Source organism: Cuculus canorus, chromosome 20 (assembly GCF_017976375.1).
Source record: "Cuculus canorus isolate bCucCan1 chromosome 20, bCucCan1.pri, whole genome shotgun sequence".
Classification (NCBI taxonomy): Eukaryota; Metazoa; Chordata; class Aves; order Cuculiformes; family Cuculidae; genus Cuculus; species Cuculus canorus.
The window spans coordinates 492,853-509,864 of record NC_071420.1 but is presented as its reverse complement, the minus strand read 5'-3'; the positions used below and the strand labels follow the sequence as shown (position 1 = coordinate 509,864).

At 43.3% G+C, this 17,012-nt stretch overlaps 2 protein-coding genes across 3 annotated transcripts in view; one reads left to right on the top strand and one right to left on the bottom strand.

The window, feature by feature from the left end:
• LYRM9 (LYR motif containing 9) overlaps positions 1–13,439 on the bottom strand; it is a 43,297-nt gene extending 29,858 nt beyond the window's left edge. Inside the window, exons 1-3 of the mRNA XM_054085341.1 lie at positions 13,351–13,439; positions 5,138–5,213; positions 2,986–3,069 (exon numbers count right to left, since the gene is read on the bottom strand). The gene's annotated coding sequence lies outside the window, so the exon portion shown is untranslated. The remainder of the gene's footprint in view (positions 1–2,985; positions 3,070–5,137; positions 5,214–13,350) is intronic.
• A 967-nt stretch (positions 13,440–14,406) lies between these two features.
• Positions 14,407–17,012, top strand: part of NLK (nemo like kinase) — a 65,386-nt gene continuing 62,780 nt past the window's right edge. Inside the window, exons 1-2 of one of the 2 annotated variants that reach the window (XM_054085274.1) lie at positions 14,407–14,466; positions 15,228–16,227. In XM_054085274.1, coding sequence (XP_053941249.1) covers positions 15,776–16,227 — 452 coding nt within the window. In that variant the 5' untranslated portion in view covers positions 14,407–14,466; positions 15,228–15,775. Of the gene's footprint in view, positions 14,467–15,173; positions 16,228–17,012 lie in introns of those variants that run through there. The other variant, XM_054085275.1, reaches the window with a different exon arrangement.

The following is a 17,012-nucleotide window of genomic DNA, read 5'->3' as shown; positions in this document are numbered from 1 at the left end:
GACAGGACCTTGCATACCTACCTTAGATCAGTCCTGCAAAAAGGACCCATTACTTACTGTTGTTAATTAACATTTTGCAGATATACCTGCAGTTAGTTATCCCACCAGGACATTTCTGGTGCCTTTTCAGAAGTACATTGTCCTTCACTATTAACATGTAGCCAATAAAACAGCCAAAAAGCGATGCAATTAACTTCTCCATCATCTGAAATTTAAACCAGCAGTTACTTCTGTAATTCACTGCACAGAGTATCAGGCACCTTTGCTCAGAAAGCTTTCCAAATCTACTCAAAATGCACCCTGTTGAGCTTTGAGAACACAATAATATCAATTGCTATATTTCATCATTTAGTGATAAACATTGCTTAAGGTCTAACTTGATTTTCTACTTTGGAAATAGAGTCTTTTAAAAAAGTTCAGTCATGTCAAACATGAGGTTCCTTTGCCCTGCCAAAAGTGTACAAAGGAGCACTGAGGTAAACGTGAATTCATTCGTAACATATTTACTACCTGGTATAAGTTGGTTAAAGCCAATAATCTCCAACTCACTGTGCTATTTTTAACAACTAAAAACCCAGTGTCTTCTCTTGCTCCTAGAATACAAAGCTGATTTGCACTCAATCACTTTTACACATAATACTGATGATAAAATTTCTAGATGTGCGAACACAACCAACACAAAGAGCTGCAGCCTGGAACAATGTTTGCATGGCACTGCTCACTGTAAAATATAAACTTTTTAAAAAAAAAAAAAAAAAAAATCAAGTTCTAACGTGCCCCTAAAACATGTTTGAAAAAATATGGGCTTGCTTTCCATTTGTAAGTGCAAACATACTTACAAGCAAAACTTGGAGAACCACATTCATTCCTTTCTATGACTGAACAAAAGCACTACTGTTCAATTTTTTATTGTATATCAGACACGTTTACCATATCCAAAAGGAACAGAAAAATGCTCTATGAAAAATACTTAAACTTTTATTAAAGTGATTAAGTATCATTTACTAAATATAAACAGGTATAAATCTGCTATTTCTAACACACCAAAACTTATTTATCAGAATGCTTGAAGTAAAAAGTGATGGGTAAGAAAAAGGAGTAGGATTACTCACACATGTGTACTGCAGTACAAAAATACGAAGTTCTGATCTAAAGGAAAATGAAATCAATGAAAATAAGCAGGGTCGGGAACAGAATTCAGTAATCTGAACTAAATGGGATTTAAGTACCGTCATCTTTATACCTTGGGCTACCTTGAAAATTCCAACTTTGCAGAACCAGAACAACAAAAGCAGAATAATGCTTTATATTTTGGTCTTCGATTTTTGTGTTTGCCTTTATGTAAATTCACTTCTGTGGGCAGACAAAAACTGAAGCTATATACACATTATTTTTAGAAAGGTTGCCAATGCTGGTCAGCCGAATGATTAATTACATTTACTTGCAACACATCATGGTCTCTGTGTATCACAGCTCTACTTCCCAATGGCATCAGAACAGGAACAGAAGCAGAATCAACCCACATTCTCATTTCTTTCTCCCACAGTAAGCATTGGTCAGCTTTTATTAAGAAACATTTCCCTAGTAATCCAAGAAGGATTCTCCCTCATCAGTTTGCAATGAAGGAGTTAATATCTGTGACCCAAATATGGAGACCCATTTTAAACTTGCTGAAAATTGCTTTTTAATCCTAGCTCTCGAGGATTTCCTTTGAAACCATCTGCCATGCATGCTGGGTACTCTTTTCCCATATATATGCAGGATTACTGTAATATGGATTCTTTTATGTAACTTAATATATTTCAGCATATTAAAAAATTAGTTGAAACTCCCATTCTTTTCTGATTTCAACTGTATACCCTAATGGCCAAAAGTGAAAATTGATGATAAGTTCACAGCGAAATCTACATCCATATTTATCTTATTTACTGCAATATTTACCATTGCAATACTAATACATTTAGTCGGCCTAACACTGGATAGGATTTAGGCAAATAGTTACAAGTCATTTAACTAATATAACTTATGCACATGCTTAAAATTAAGCTCAAGCATTTTCCTGGATAGGAATGGATTTAAGCATGTGCTTTCCCAACTACAGTATAGTTTGAAGACTGGAAAATACAATTAACATCATGAGAATTAGAGATAAGAGAAGATTTCCAAATATTATTTCAAATCTATTGTTCAGCGTCTCCTATTTCCCTGCTATGAACCTTTATGCAGTTGTATTTTTATAGTACAAATACTGAAAAGAAGCAATAAAGTTACATTTGTAAATAAACTGAATCTTAACATTGGCACATGCAACCATATCTATTTTAGCAATTATCTAAGACATAAAGGAAAAAAACCCAAAACTACTTGGGCACTGGAATAGGCTGCCCAGGGAGGTGGTTGAGTCACCTTCCCTGGAGGTGTTTAAGGGACAGGGAAATGGTTTAGGGAGTGTTAGGAATGGCTGGACTCAATGACCCAGTGGGTCCCTTCCAACCTAGTCATTCTATGATTCTATGATTTCTTCCTATCAAAACAATCAAAGTCAAGGGGACTGAAATAGCAGACATTCAGCAAAACAGATTTAAAATCAATTTATTGGATAAACCTGTAAAGTAAAAAAAAAAAAAAATAAAAAAAATCCCCAACGCCATTACTGAGCATTTTCAATTTGGAATACTTCTAAAAATTACGATTTGCCTGGAAACATTCTGGGAATAGAAAATAAGGAAAATTATTTGCATAGCTTTGATCACATAAGGTGACACTAACAGTTGAGAAGACAGGCTGTAGCCTGTGAATTTTTTGTTTCATATAAATACAACTGAGAACACCGTAGCTGCGTGTGGGCTCCATGCTCACAGCCCTCGATCCTCACTCTCATTACTCTGTTTCACAGCCAGTCACCTAATATCCAATAAAAGTGAATGGCAACACAAAACTGCACCAAAACGTTCCTCTCCCAACCAAAGTCAGAACCCCACGTACTCTTGGATGTCTTTTCTCCGGAAGGGAGCAGTGTTAGATGCGATTAATACACTGGACAGATCTACACATGCAGATGTTGGAAGGCTGCAGAGAAAGAAAAAACAAACAAATTATTTTGTTTCAGCAAAAACAGATGTTGGAGAGTCATCCTGCAGATATGTTACTTTTAAAACAAAACTGCTCATGAAGTGAGTGAGGGGATGAGGACAGCTGGGTAATTGGGCATTGATTCTATTTCAGCATTTTCATTTCAATAGGCTTCCTGTACAGTTTTTTACTTTTCCTCCTCTAATAATCATACCAGCTTAGTTTTGTCTGAAACAGTGAAAAGAAAACTACAGGCTAAAAAAAATCCCAATACCACTGGTAGCAAGTTCTTAAAAATGACACATTATATTGTCATTGACTTCTGTATAAACCCAGAGCAAGCCACAACATCCTATGGCACTACTTGGGATTAGATTTGAGTGATTGAAAAGAGCTTCATGCCCTGATACATCTGCTTTTATGGCAAATGGGAAGTAAAAGACTGATATGGCATTTGCAAATATACCAGTGCTGAAAAAACAACCAAATGCATAACAAATAGATTAAACCCACCTCTCTCTGGCTAAGGGAGGGATTAACTGAAGCCTGGTCTGCATTTCAGCTAGGGAATAACCTGCTTTCCTGCTAGATTGCATTTGCCATTCACATTATCAATAAAACACTGTAGTTTTCTTTCCACTTCCTTAAACTTGGTCAATGATAGAGAGAAGCTGAAGAGACACCAGGGGTGTAAGTGGTGACAGTGCTGCAGCAACAGAGTGCAAAATGCAAGAGATACATGCTTAGCTTTCATCCAGTCTGTCTCTTCACATACAGCATAAACAAAACCTCCAGAGATAAATACATGCCCAAACCTATGTAGCTGAACGCATTGACAAGCCTTCCAGGCAAGGGCAGTAGAAGCACAGTACGTGAAGGCCGAGCAAGCACTTCACTGAAAACGTTCAAGCCCTCTGCTAAACAACAGGAACCTAAGCAACATCCAACCAGTTACCAGAAGCAATTCAGAAAAGCTTACATGAGACAGACAAAGACTTTGATACTGCACAGACCCTCTATGAGCTGCTAAGTAGCACAGCATTACACTGCAAAAGACTTAGTGCACATAGGAATGGGAGAGCCTTCTCTTCATCATATACGCAGGTATATAAGGCTGCAACATCCCACTTGCCTTCACAGTGAATTAAGACCAAAGGGCAAAAGAAAAGTTACCATCAGCCTTTTAGGACACATGGAATTCAGACAGACAGATTTAAGAGAGTGCCATCACAGCAGTAGCAGTGGATAACATTCTCCATCAGAAGTATTTTTGGACTACATTTGCTTAGCTGCATATAACATGGCCCCTCATTAGTACTATGCAAAATATACAGGCAATTAACATCCCAAAAGAAGCTGTCTAAAGCTGCCCCATATTTTTTCACACACATCTGAATCTGCAGATTTTCAGCAGCTGCCATGGAAGAGAATTATTTCAAAATAAACAACAATACTCACCAAAAAAAGTAAAGACAAAACCCCAAGAGCCATAACTGTTTATGAAACAGCTTTCTTACAACTGACTGGTCCACCAATGCCACAGAAATTGGTGATGTGTAACTAACTGAATACAAATCTCCTGAGGGCAGTATTGCTGCTGGTTATCTTGATATGACAAGTGTAGTCCAGAAGGATAAATTGGATGGACAGCCCAAAAGCTTTAGTTCTCCTAGTGGGAAAGGAATTGATCTGGTAAAGAAAGCCCTTAAATGGATATTATCATGTCAAAAAACAGGATTAGAAAAAACATTATTGGTTTAAAACAATTGAGAGAACTTCGAGAACTTCCTGTTTCTATCAGTAATAGTGATTTCTACCTCCACACAAAAGCTGAAAAATTGAAGATGTCAATTTTTTAATATTTCTCCTAAACTTATTATATGAATGTAATCATGAAACTGTTTGCTATAAAAGTCTATGTTCTGCAATTACTGATTTAATTTTTGCATTTACTACTTTTACTTGTCAACTCCCCTTCCAGAGTCCAAGAAAAATAGAAGTATTTAGATATTCAAGTAAAGCATTATGTAAAGCAACAGCATAACTAACGAATTCTCAAACGTACCTCATATGGAGCATTGCTTCATCTGAATAACTTGTGTGAAACAAGTTAAAGTTTCTTGGCCTTCTGATGGAGAGTCCTGTAATATATTGAGAGAGAAGGCAACAGATGCTGTAACCAAAACAGCTCGTGCTATACCTCCAACTGTGCTCTGCTTCTATGACTGAACAGTGACAGGGACTCTCCTGAGGCCATCAGGAACTCAAACACCCAAAGCCAGCTGATCATTCAGGTTGAAAAATATCAGCAAAAGCTCTTAAACTAACAAAATTCTTCATGTACAACAATGATTGCTGCATGTCTAACCAAAGAAGCAGACCTTCCATTCACCCAAACCAGTGATTCCCTGGTTTCATGTAAACGAAAATTATTTCCTAACCCTTTTTCTTTCTTGGCAAGTAGGTTTGAATCAGAGCCGCAACCAGAATGCATAACAACTAAACAAACTCCTTGAACTAAGCAAATGGGCTTACTATTTCCATCACAAGATGGTTAAAGAACCTTGCTTCTCAAAAAGAGTGAAAACAAAACCCAGCACGGAAGTCAGTCTGAAAGAAGCTATGACAACTTAAAGGAACTATGAGAATTTGGCTTTCCACAGTCCATTATCAAATAAACATCATCAGCTATCAGATACATGGAGAGAATTCTGGAGTCAATATGAAATCTGTTTATCGCATCTGTGATGACCTAATAAAACTTTGAATTGCACTAACACAAATAAATCTTCTAAATCTTTAATTAGCAACATTATCCCACTTTATCAGGATCATATTGTGAAGCCAATGCTGGAGTGAAATGTTGTCATAAACCAGGCTGCAAGTTTGTTGTTTCCTACTAGCTTCCAGGTGTCTGAGCCCTATGTGTATTCTTATCCTGACAATTTGTGTACGACAAAGAAATACAGTAATATTGGCAAGATCACAGGTAATAATTGCTACTCTGAACCCCAGAGAAACACTGTTTAAGTTACATTTTCAGACCTGCCTGGCTGTAATGGATATGTGTGCTGCTGAAGAGATCAGTTTATAAATCACTGTTACTGTTGCCATAACACATTGTTCTTTTTTGATACTGAATGCATACGGTCTACCACAACATTCAAGCAACCCTGACATGGCGAAAGATTTATGGGCTATTTTGCCAGACAAAATTAGTCATTACACAAAAAATCATTACACGAATAAGTTATCCAAACTAGAAATAAAGGCCAAGGCGGGGTGGGGGGAGAGGGCAGGGAGAGGCGGGGGTTCAGAATCAGGTTGGACTTTGTGCTATCATTATAAAGCTAGAGCAAACAAAACTAACTGGTATTTACAGCTATATCATCACCTGCAAGATCTTAACAACATAAAGGTTTAATCTCTTACGCAGGACTTCACTGAATCATACCTATAGAATATTGGGACAAAATACAACTAACCTGAGATAGCAAATTGTTGCAAGCATTTTATTTCAGTGTAATTGAATGCAGTACAAGAAATAATCACGACCACTAGCCATGATGTTGCAAACAAAGCTCCCATAGGGAGGCATACAATCAGAGAAGCATACAATCAGCTCAGATTAACTCAATTGCTTTGTTCAATTTGCTGTCACAGGAATAAGTGACAGGACAAAAGCCAAACATGGGACAACCAGATCAGGAAGTCAGCTCTTAAAGATGGTGTTCCCAAAACCACCACCACAGCAACAGTATTTTCTGTACTGATTAAATCTACAATTCAGAAAATTCAACATATCCCAAGCAGTGGTGTCTTATCCTCCTTCCTCCCTCCTCCATCACTGAATAGAAGATATATCAGATACAAAGTGCTTGGATATTATTGTACCCATTTTAATTTGGAGGAAAAGTAAAACACCTTCTCTCCACGCTCAAAAAACCCCATTACTTTAGGGATCCTACTCACACAAAAACAAGTGGCTTGCAGTGGTGTTTTCAACTCACCACCTTCTAGGGAAGCCAACATGCTATGGAGCTATTTTAAGAACATCTCATTCACAAAGGTCTCCAATTCAGTCTTCAGAGACAGATACGATTTTCTTGCTGATTCAACATCTTTACTGGCATGACATTTGCTACATAGGGAGTTCATTTGCTGTTCCAACATCAAAATGGAGCAAGAGCAGCCACCAGGAGGCACATAAAAGGAAACACTGGTGACAAAGCACAGCAGGGTTATTTCTGGTGTGAAGAAATGTGGAACAGAGAGAACTGTACAACTGTTCCTTTCTCAAAAAAGTCACCAGGGATACAGACCTCCTCTCTAACCCCTGCACTGGTGTTTAGCCACAAGAAGGAAAATGAGATAAAGAACTAAATAACCAGGCTGAAGTCTTTAAATAGCAAATGATTATAAACCAACTTTGAGCACCTCAGTGCTCCCAGTTAAAGCCAACCTCATGCTTAAGCTCTGCAGTGAGCAAAGAATTCAGTAATTCCTTCAGAAAACTCAAAAGAAAACATGCTTGGCTAGAAAGAATTAGAAAGTAGAGTTCAGTGTTTCGGAGGTGGCAGTCTTTGGGATGAATTCCAGTCCCAGTACTAATCATGATTATAAAATTTGTGTGTTGAGTATACTGAACAAACTTGGGGCCAAGCTGTCAACTGCAATGTGATCACCACAAAAACTACACTGCAAGAGCCACAGGGCTGGCAGGCCAGTGAAGCAAGGGAAGTGCCTGTAGAGCCCAATCTCCAACATCAGAGATACTTGCTATCATAGATAGCAGCATCTGTCATTTACAGAAGCTGTCCCTTTCCCTGCATCTCAGTCACATCAGCACAGTACTATTGAAGTAAGTTCCATTCCACCATTTTAATCACTTCTCTAAGAAGCGGTCAAATTCCCACAGTGCTGCTTTAAAGGCAAAATGAGGCCCATCTTGGTCAACACGCCTTTTTGATCTGTCTACAAGCTTAGTCTGGGTCATCCACTTGGTCTGACTACTTTATTCCCCCCCCCCCCCATCTCATTAATACATTGCCCAGAGCAGGACAAGGATTTGTCCCTCTTTAAAAAGATGAGCCGATGCCTGCCCTCCTGTTAGATGAGGGCATATCGCCATTCTTCATATCTTGCAATCTTTAAGATGCAAATGTTCACACATAATCAAAGTTAAAAGAAAATACTCCTTCCCCTTGCTCCTCACTGCATTTTATTAATAGGTTAATTTATTCTTTTGCAGTTTTGTAGAGAAAAGGTTTTAAAGATGAAAACTCTGGGAAAATTATTCTTTACAAAGAAAAGGACTAACATACACCCACAGGAATTTTAGCCCTATGGTACTTTGTGTATATTCATGTTTATTCTGTCATATGTCAGGACTACAGTTAACTTAGAGTATGATATTTATCTGACTAACCACCCCTCTCAAATTCACAGGCATTAGCACTGTGCTTATGACACCTTTAAGGACTCAGCATTAGGATTTATGAATAAAGTATTACCAAAGTATTGCAGAATACTGAGGACTGTATCTGCAGAGTTGTATATCAAGGTATGCGTGGGCTTGTAAAACACCCACATAATAGATGATCATTACTGCAGCTCCGAATACCCTTTTCAAGAATCAGGGACAAATCTGTGCAAGCATTTTATTATGCTTTGTTCTACTTACTGTTACTTTTTCTGCATTAAAGGATCATAAGAAACCCTACATGTGTAAGGGCTGAAGGACATTCGTGCACAATGCTCAGCCATTAAATGAAGAGAGTTATTCTAACATTCAGAGTCCTTTTTTCACAGTTACTTCTTGTGGTACAAGAAAAAACCCACAAAGTCTATGTCTGGAAGTGGACCGTAGCATTTTATACTGTACAACTTGATACAATCTTTTGTGGAGAATTTTAAGGTTAAAGCATTGCTGAGGAGCATCAAAGAACTAGAACTGACTGGTTACAAACTGTTGTCCATCCTTTGCCCTTGTGCAGAGTGTTGTCAAAAAGATTATAACCCTCCAAAGCAAGTGGCAAATCCAAGGGGAAAAGAAATCTCTCAAGAGTCAGAAAAAGCTAAGCTTGATGCAGTACATTTTCAAAAAAGGGACAAGTCAATGCCCTATGCTTCTAATGCATAGTATTTACTTTTATATGCAGTTTTCAAATGAGTAAGAGCACCTGATAAATCTAGATATACTAGCATTTTGTTCAATACTCAAACAGCAGACTTGCTACTGCTTTACAGCAGTTACTGTGAATAAAATAGTAAGAGACAGATGCACGTCCCCATGAATAACTGCCTTCACCAGCAAGAGATTAGAATTGATCTGTCATGTTTCATCAGCAGTAGTCACCAATTACTTATCTCCATGCATCACTGGGGATGACAAATTAGCTGCAACCGAATTGGGCTTTGGCAGGATCTAGAGCAGTGTCTCTACCTGCCCAGTTTAAATTATTATGGTTAGATTTTTGCCAACTCGCTCATCAAGCTGTTCGAGCTCACTGAGCTACTCTCAAAACACTCTTGCTCAAAGCTACATGAGCCAGCTCTGTAATAAGCTCCTCCTCAGCAGCCTTACGCTTCTCAGACAGAGGCATTAAAACACGAGGAAGAACTGACTTACAACAGTACGCAATTAATTTATTCCTCAGTCCTGTTCTACGTAGGAGTAATTTATACAACGGGTAACTCTTTCAAGTAACAGATCTGTACTGAGGAAACAAAGGGACACTTAGAAGTTGAGCACTTCATCTACAGGTTTCATGTTTCCTTACTATTCTTTTAAAAGCTTTTTTTCCCAACTAATTTTTCCATATGAATCAACTGGATCTTGTCTCCCTTAACTTTCACAGCATAAAGTGCCTGAAAAACAGCTGAACTGACAGTCTTAAGCTTCACAGTATGACAGAGGCCAGGGACACCAATTAAAAGTGTTTACAAACCCCATGTGGAAGGAAGATATACTTGTTAGGGCGGGTCATTCAACACTGGCATCTGACATAACTCCATATGGACGCCTAAGATAAGTGTATCCCTGCAGCTGCCATCCCACCAGTATCGCGCCTCATTGAAAAGAGCTGGTTCAACTTCAAAGGGCAAATAGAAGATAGATAATATGGTTGAAGCATTCAGTCAGCCAGTGGGTCCCAGATTTTACTCACGTGTTACACACATGGAAATTTGAAAGCATAGTTTGTGGTAGCCCAGTCAAGAGATGTTAGAGAAACTGGTGACAATGCCAGGACTGCAACCCAGCTCACTTCTGCTCCTACTCCTGAAAATTCATCCAACTGACTATGTCTAATGACACTTCTGGAGTATTTCTAAGACAAGACACTTATTTACTCATGTACAGGCAAAAATTAAGTCACTGTGGATTTGATTCTCTAAATCTAACAGAAAAAGGTTGTATGACAAATCAATAGGAAGTCACACAAAAGCATGTGGGGAGAAACTCTTTATGCTGGATACAATTTTCTGGTTTGGGCAATGAACCTGCACGCCAAACAGTGGCCCTAGGAGCTGGTATTTTTTAAAGGTCTGTTTTTCATAAAAATACTGGCAACATTCACAATACTATAACGCACCATGTGATACTTGCAGTGGAAAGCCACACACACATAACATCCTCGACTATGGCAAAGATGCTGACTACAATCCCCATTGCACTGATCCTTCCTTAAAGCAATAAGGATAAAGAAACAGCATGAGCTTCAGCTGGAACTTCCCTTAGGTTAATTGACAGCTGGTTTGCTCACGAGGAAGTGTAAACAGATGCTTTAAACACTAATGAGAAGTAGATCCGATTCCCATCTTTTCATGGATACAATACTCGAAGGAACAGGTTCTCAGGGACACAAGATGCTCCAGGGGAGATGGCTACACAAAGCTTGAAAATATCCTACCAGAGATCTAGGCCTGAATTATTCCTTATCCACTGCAAAAACAAGAAGGTAAAATCACTTGAATATTAAACATGGCTGTTCAGAAGATTCTTTAAAGGCTCCCTAATGTCAATGGAGAAGAAACATTCAGGTGATATCCAGACATTTCTGGAGTGGACTCCTCTAGACAACAGTGCAGGATACCTCTACCTCTTGAGTCTGCAGAGATCAGGCTCCTAAATTAGAACTAGAGCTACACACAGAATCATAGAGTAGTTAGGGTTGGAAGGGACCTTAACGATCATCTAGTTCCAACTCCCCTGCCATGGGCAGGGACATCCCACTGGATCAGGCTGCCCAAGGCCCATCCAACCTGGCCTTGAACACCTCCAGGGATGGGGAAGACACAACTTCCCTTGACAACATCTCTGTGAACACTGCTCCATAATGACCACCGCAGTCTTTACAAGACTTTCAGTTGTTAGAACAAGGTAGACTTTTTCCATATCACAGAACGTTTTTTTTACGACCATAAATTCAACAGCAGTCCAGTGGCAAGAGCAAGACTAATATTTCTTTCTGTCCCAGCATGCAGTTAAAGGTGCCCAACTTGCAGCAACTGCACTAGTAAAAATTAAAGCCTACTTTAAAAACCAATTGTTTAAAGACATACAATCCAGTTAGCTCAGTAATTACCCAACTGAAAAATAAACCTGAGATGACACTGTATATGTGGACTTTAATAATGCCACTAAACCACTAATTTGCTAACACATTTAGAATTCAAGTTTCCATACAATTATTAGGCAATTGCTTGATTTTACTACTTGGAAAGATTTTGCAATAGCAGAGAAAAAGAAAAGTTGACAATGGAAACATGTGGGAGAGTCTTAAAAGCTTTCCAGTCCTCACAGCACCTCCCAAATGCTCAGGCTCTCGCAACCTGCTTTGCACCCACTACCTTCCATTGTCCCATGCACTCAGAGCCTGAGGGCCGGCAGAGACCAAAGAGTCTTGGTGCATGCAGTATTCATGTTCACATTAGCAGCTGATTATCAACTTCAACAAAAACTTCAGACAGACAGCTAGAAATACAAATTCTAAATAAGTATTCTGTCTCTTGTTTTAACACAAAATATTATAAAATCACTGCAAGCCAAATCTACTCTTGCTTACTTTTTCTTAAAAAAAGCGAAGAGCAAAATTTTACTATAATTCCAAACTGGAATATTAGGTAAAAACATTTCAAAATGGAACATAATGTATTTTGACAAAGAAAAAGAAACTTGTCGTAATTCCTGCAAGACTTTTCAGGTTTACATTATCCAAGAACAGACAAGAAGTACCCAAAACCCATTCTGAATAAGATTCTGCACTCAAGGTTTAGGAATTGCAACAGGCTTTCACATTTATAGTCTCCTTTCGCCCATGCTGTATATCATCCAATGATGAGGTTCAGCTTTTAGACATGCAAAAAAGACAGAGTGCAGTACATGTACCAACAGGAATATCTTGGTAAAACATAAGCAACGAAGTCGTGCTACTATAGCTCTGCTAGTCTTTTCCCCATTCAGACAGGAACCAGCGGCAGAGAAGGAAAGGCTGTCAGCTCACCCATAACCAGGGCATGTATAAACTCACCATCAGTCATTAATTTCCTTTGGAAAAGCTCACCCAATTAACTTGTACGAAGGAACCTTTATCACTCTCACAGTCAATTTAACATGTGGGCAAGGCTTTGATAACTAGGAGTCTTCATGAAGTAAAATCATTAACCAGATATGATTAATAGCCGCACAAGAAATTGGAAAGCATTAAAACTGCCAAACTTTTATTAGTCTCGGTGTTTTAGGGTCCTCTGCGGGACCACATGGTATTCCTCGAGCATGCACATTAATGGCACAAATGAACTATAATATAAAAAACGATTTCACCCTCGGTTACCGCATCCTTCACATTCAAACCAGCTTCCGAGCATGAAACAAGCGGACTCGGAAACACTGGGAGGCCTGGCTGTGGTTTCTGGTACTGGCTGCCTGCTGAAAGCATCTAAAATCTCTGATATTTTGGTTTTTTTCAGTCACAACCCGAGGGCAGCAGGAGGCTGGGAGCGACACGGCGCCTTCCTCCTCCTGGCGCCCTCAGCTCGCTCCCATGTCACCGCCTGGAAACCCTGAAGGCAAAGCCTTCCACCTTGACCTTGCGGGCTTCAAACGGAAGGGAAAAAAAAACCGAAAACTGAAAAAAAAACCCACCACACCCGGAAAACCCAAACCCGTCCCCCGCCGTTAACGCTCGCCCCCCGCCGTCAGGAGGTCAAGCGAGGCGCTCATGGTACAGAACAGCTCCAGCCACGGTATTTCCTTTGAAGAGGCTGAGCTCCCACCTCAGAGAACCGACGGCGACGACAACAGCCGCGCCTCTCTGCTTCCTCACCTCGCCCCGCCCCGCCGCGCCGCCGCCATTGGCCGCGCGCACCGCCCCTCAGCCGGCTGCCCGCCCCCCGCTGCCCCCTCCCACCAGGCAGTCGGGTTCGCCCCTCCCATTGGTCGGCTGCCTACCCGCAGGCGGGCGCCCCGCCTCCCATTGACCGTGCGCGCCGCCCATCAACAAGTTCCTCGCCTTCCATTGGCTGGATCCCCGTCTCTCATTGGCCACGCCCGCCGACTGGCTTCCCGCCACCCATTGGATGAGCGCGCCGCCCATCAACCGGGTCCCCGCCTCTCGTTAGCCACGGCCACTGCCCATCAACGGGTTCCCCGCCTCTCATTGGCCCCGCCCACCAGCCACCTCCCCGCCTCTCATTGGCTCCGCCCGCTGCCCATCAGCCGCCCTCCCGCCTCCCATTGTCCGGCTGCCTGCCTGCAGGCGGGCACCCCGGCCGTTTCCTCGTGCGTCCCGCGCAGCGGCCCCTTTAAGGCTCCCCGTCTCTACTCATCCGCGAGGAGAGCTGTCAATCACGCCGCCGCCACGCTCCCGAGTACCATTGGCCCAGTAACCCCTTTTCGGGCCTTCGCCTGTCCTCATTGGTCGACTGGGTCGGATGGCGGGCTGCGATTGGTCGGAAGACTGGACTCGGGGGCGGGACTGGATTGAAGGCGGGAGTCCATTGGCCTTCGGGGCGCGGCGGCGCCACGGGATTGGCGGGCGCGTGCGGGAGGCGGGGCCGCGCGAGGCGAGGGTTGTGTGAGGTGAGGGAATCTCGCGGGGTCTCGCCGGTTCCGGGCGCGCTGATTGGGCGGCGGGGGGGGGCCAGGAAGGGGGGGCGGGATTTGACTTTGAAGGGGAGTCTCCTTAGCGGACCGCGTCCTATGGGCCGGCCGAACTGGTTTCTCTCTCGGTGATTGGGTGGGGGTGACTCTCGCGGAGCCGGGCGGGCCGGGCGCGATTGGCTGCCGGGCGGGTGTCGGGCGCGCGCGCGCCCCGCATGGGGGCGGGGGGGGTGGGGGGGGTGCCGGGTGCGCGTGCCCGCTGTGCGCTCCGCGCTGGGCTCCGCGACGAGGTGAGTGGCGGCGGCGGCGCGAGGCGGGCGGCAGTGGCGGCGCCCGGGGGGGCGGAGCGGGGCCGCGGGGGCCTGCGACACCGGCCGCCCCCCACCTCCCCCCTCAAGCCCTGCGCGCCGCACGCACGCAGCGCAGACCCCCTCCCCCCGTCCTTCCCCCCCCCGGGCCCCGCCCCGCCCGAGCGGCCCCGCTGTCAGCGCCCCGCACCGCCCCCTCATTCATTGGTCACCGGCCCCGTTCCCATCTTCCCCCGCCGGCCCTGCTCCCGCTCCGGCCGCCGGCGTTTCCCCTCGCTGACCTGTCTCTTGCCTTGTCTACATCTATTTTTATCTTCTTTTCGCCCCCTTTTGACCTCCCTCAACTCCCCTTTCTCAACCCTTCCCCCTTTCTCACCCCCTTCCTCTCCTCCACTCTCCTCACCCTCTTCCTCTCTTCACCCCCTTCCTCTCCTCCACTCTCTTCTCTCTTCCACTCTCCTCATCCTCTTTCCTCCCCACTTCCCTCTGGGTCTCACTCTTCTCCCCTTTTTTTTCTTCTCTGCCTTTCCCTCTCTTCACCCCTTCCCTCCCCTCTCCTTGCTCCTTCCCTCTCCTCTTTCTTTCCCTCCCCTTCTCACCTCTTTCCTCCTCTCTCCTCACCCCTCCCCTCCCCCTTTCCCTCCCCGTTTGTCTCCCCTTCCTCACTCCTTCCTTCCCCCCTCCTCGCCCTTTCCTTCCTTCCTTCCTTCCTCACTTTTTTTGGGTGCTTGTGTGTGTTTCAGGCCTTCAAGGAAAAGTTGCAAACTCCCAAGTTTTGTCGCTGTGTTTGAGGGAGCAAGTGTGGAAAGGAGGGAGCTATGTAGGAGGTGCCTGGGCGCTCAGGGAGGTGTCGAGGAGACGGATGGAGAGGATGTGGGAATGGAAGGGGTAGGCTTGTCAGGCCTCTCAAGGGTGTTCCAGGGGAGACACTCCCAATCTTCCCGCCGAGGGAAGGGGGATTGATCAGGTATTTCTTTTTTATTAAACAAAAAAAATTTGAAGAAAAAGCCCCAGACCAAACCCAACCCCGCTGCCCAAGGATGGAGTTTCAGTAGCCATTCACGGCTGGACTCTTGGGGAAGAGGGTTCGTGCGCTCTGGCTCACGCACACATGAAGAGATTCTCCAAATTGTTTGGCTTCGCGAAGAGATAAGGCCAGTTGGGCTCAATGTTTTTAAAGGTGGGCTGTGTATGATGAAACTCAACTTCTTTTGAAGTGTAGCAGATTTAATTTTTATGGCCAAATGACAGCTTGACCCAGTGGTTATCCAATCAAAGGGCATTTTTTTGAATGTCTCTTTGTGGCACAACAGCCAGCGCAAAAATGATGGCGGCTTACAATGGCGGTACGTCTGCAGCAGCAGCAGGTCACCACCACCACCATCACCACCACCTTCCTCACCTCCCTCCTCCTCACCTCCATCACCACCACCACCCTCAACATCACTTGCATCCAGGCTCTGCAGCTGCGGTACATCCCGTACAGCAGCATGCCTCTTCGGCAGCCGCAGCCGCGGCAGCTGCGGCCGCGGCGATGTTAAACCCCGGGCAGCAGCAGCCGTATTTCCCATCACCGGCACCGGGTCAGGCCCCTGGACCAGCTGCAGCAGCCCCAGCTCAGGTACAAGCTGCAGCAGCTGCTGCAGTTAAAGCGCACCATCATCAGCACTCACAACATCCACAACAGCAACTGGATATTGAGCCGGACAGACCTATTGGATATGGAGCCTTTGGTGTTGTCTGGTGAGTAAAGAAAAAAAACTGAACCGATTTTTCCTTTTCATTTTTTACCAGATCATAATTCATTCTTGGGTTTGTCATTTGAGTCAGAATACAAGAGAGCTGCTTACTACGCATTGGTTTTTTTACTGGTTCTCCTCCATTCTTAGAAAGTTGGCTTCTCTTGTTTTTGTTGGCATAAGGAGGGTTAGAGTGGTGAGGAGCAACCTCTGACTAACAGGCCGCACCATCATTCTCTTTTGAGTCAAGTGCAACATCTTTATGTACCTTCTGCATATTTTATTAGAATATGCATGTTGTGTAGTTAAGCTGTGCTTCATAAAGTTTCAGGTATACAAATTAGCATTAGAATAGATGTTTTGACCAGACTTAAGAAGTAGGAATTAAAAGCATATGAAAATGTCTTCTTTCTTCAGTCACCTGTCAAGATCTTTCTCTAGGAGACTGACCTGCGGTAATATGCTGCCCTAAACAGAATATCTGAACTTTGCTCTCCTCTTGTAAATGTAAATGGGATTTTCTGCTTTACTGTCATCCTGCCTGCAGTCCTTTTATTCCCCCAGCTGCTGTTTCAGAGGATTCTGTCAGCGGAGTGTAATCTCCTCTAAATATTTACTGCGACCACCTTAGTATAATGTATGTAATTATTGCCCATCAGGATTGCTGAAGCAAAGCTGGCATGATTTTTTATATTTCTTTTTATAAACACTTGTCAGTTTACCCTGTCCTGAAACATTCGTTAGAAACACCAACGCTGCCTTGGTGGTGTTGCTGAGAGCAAGCAAGCT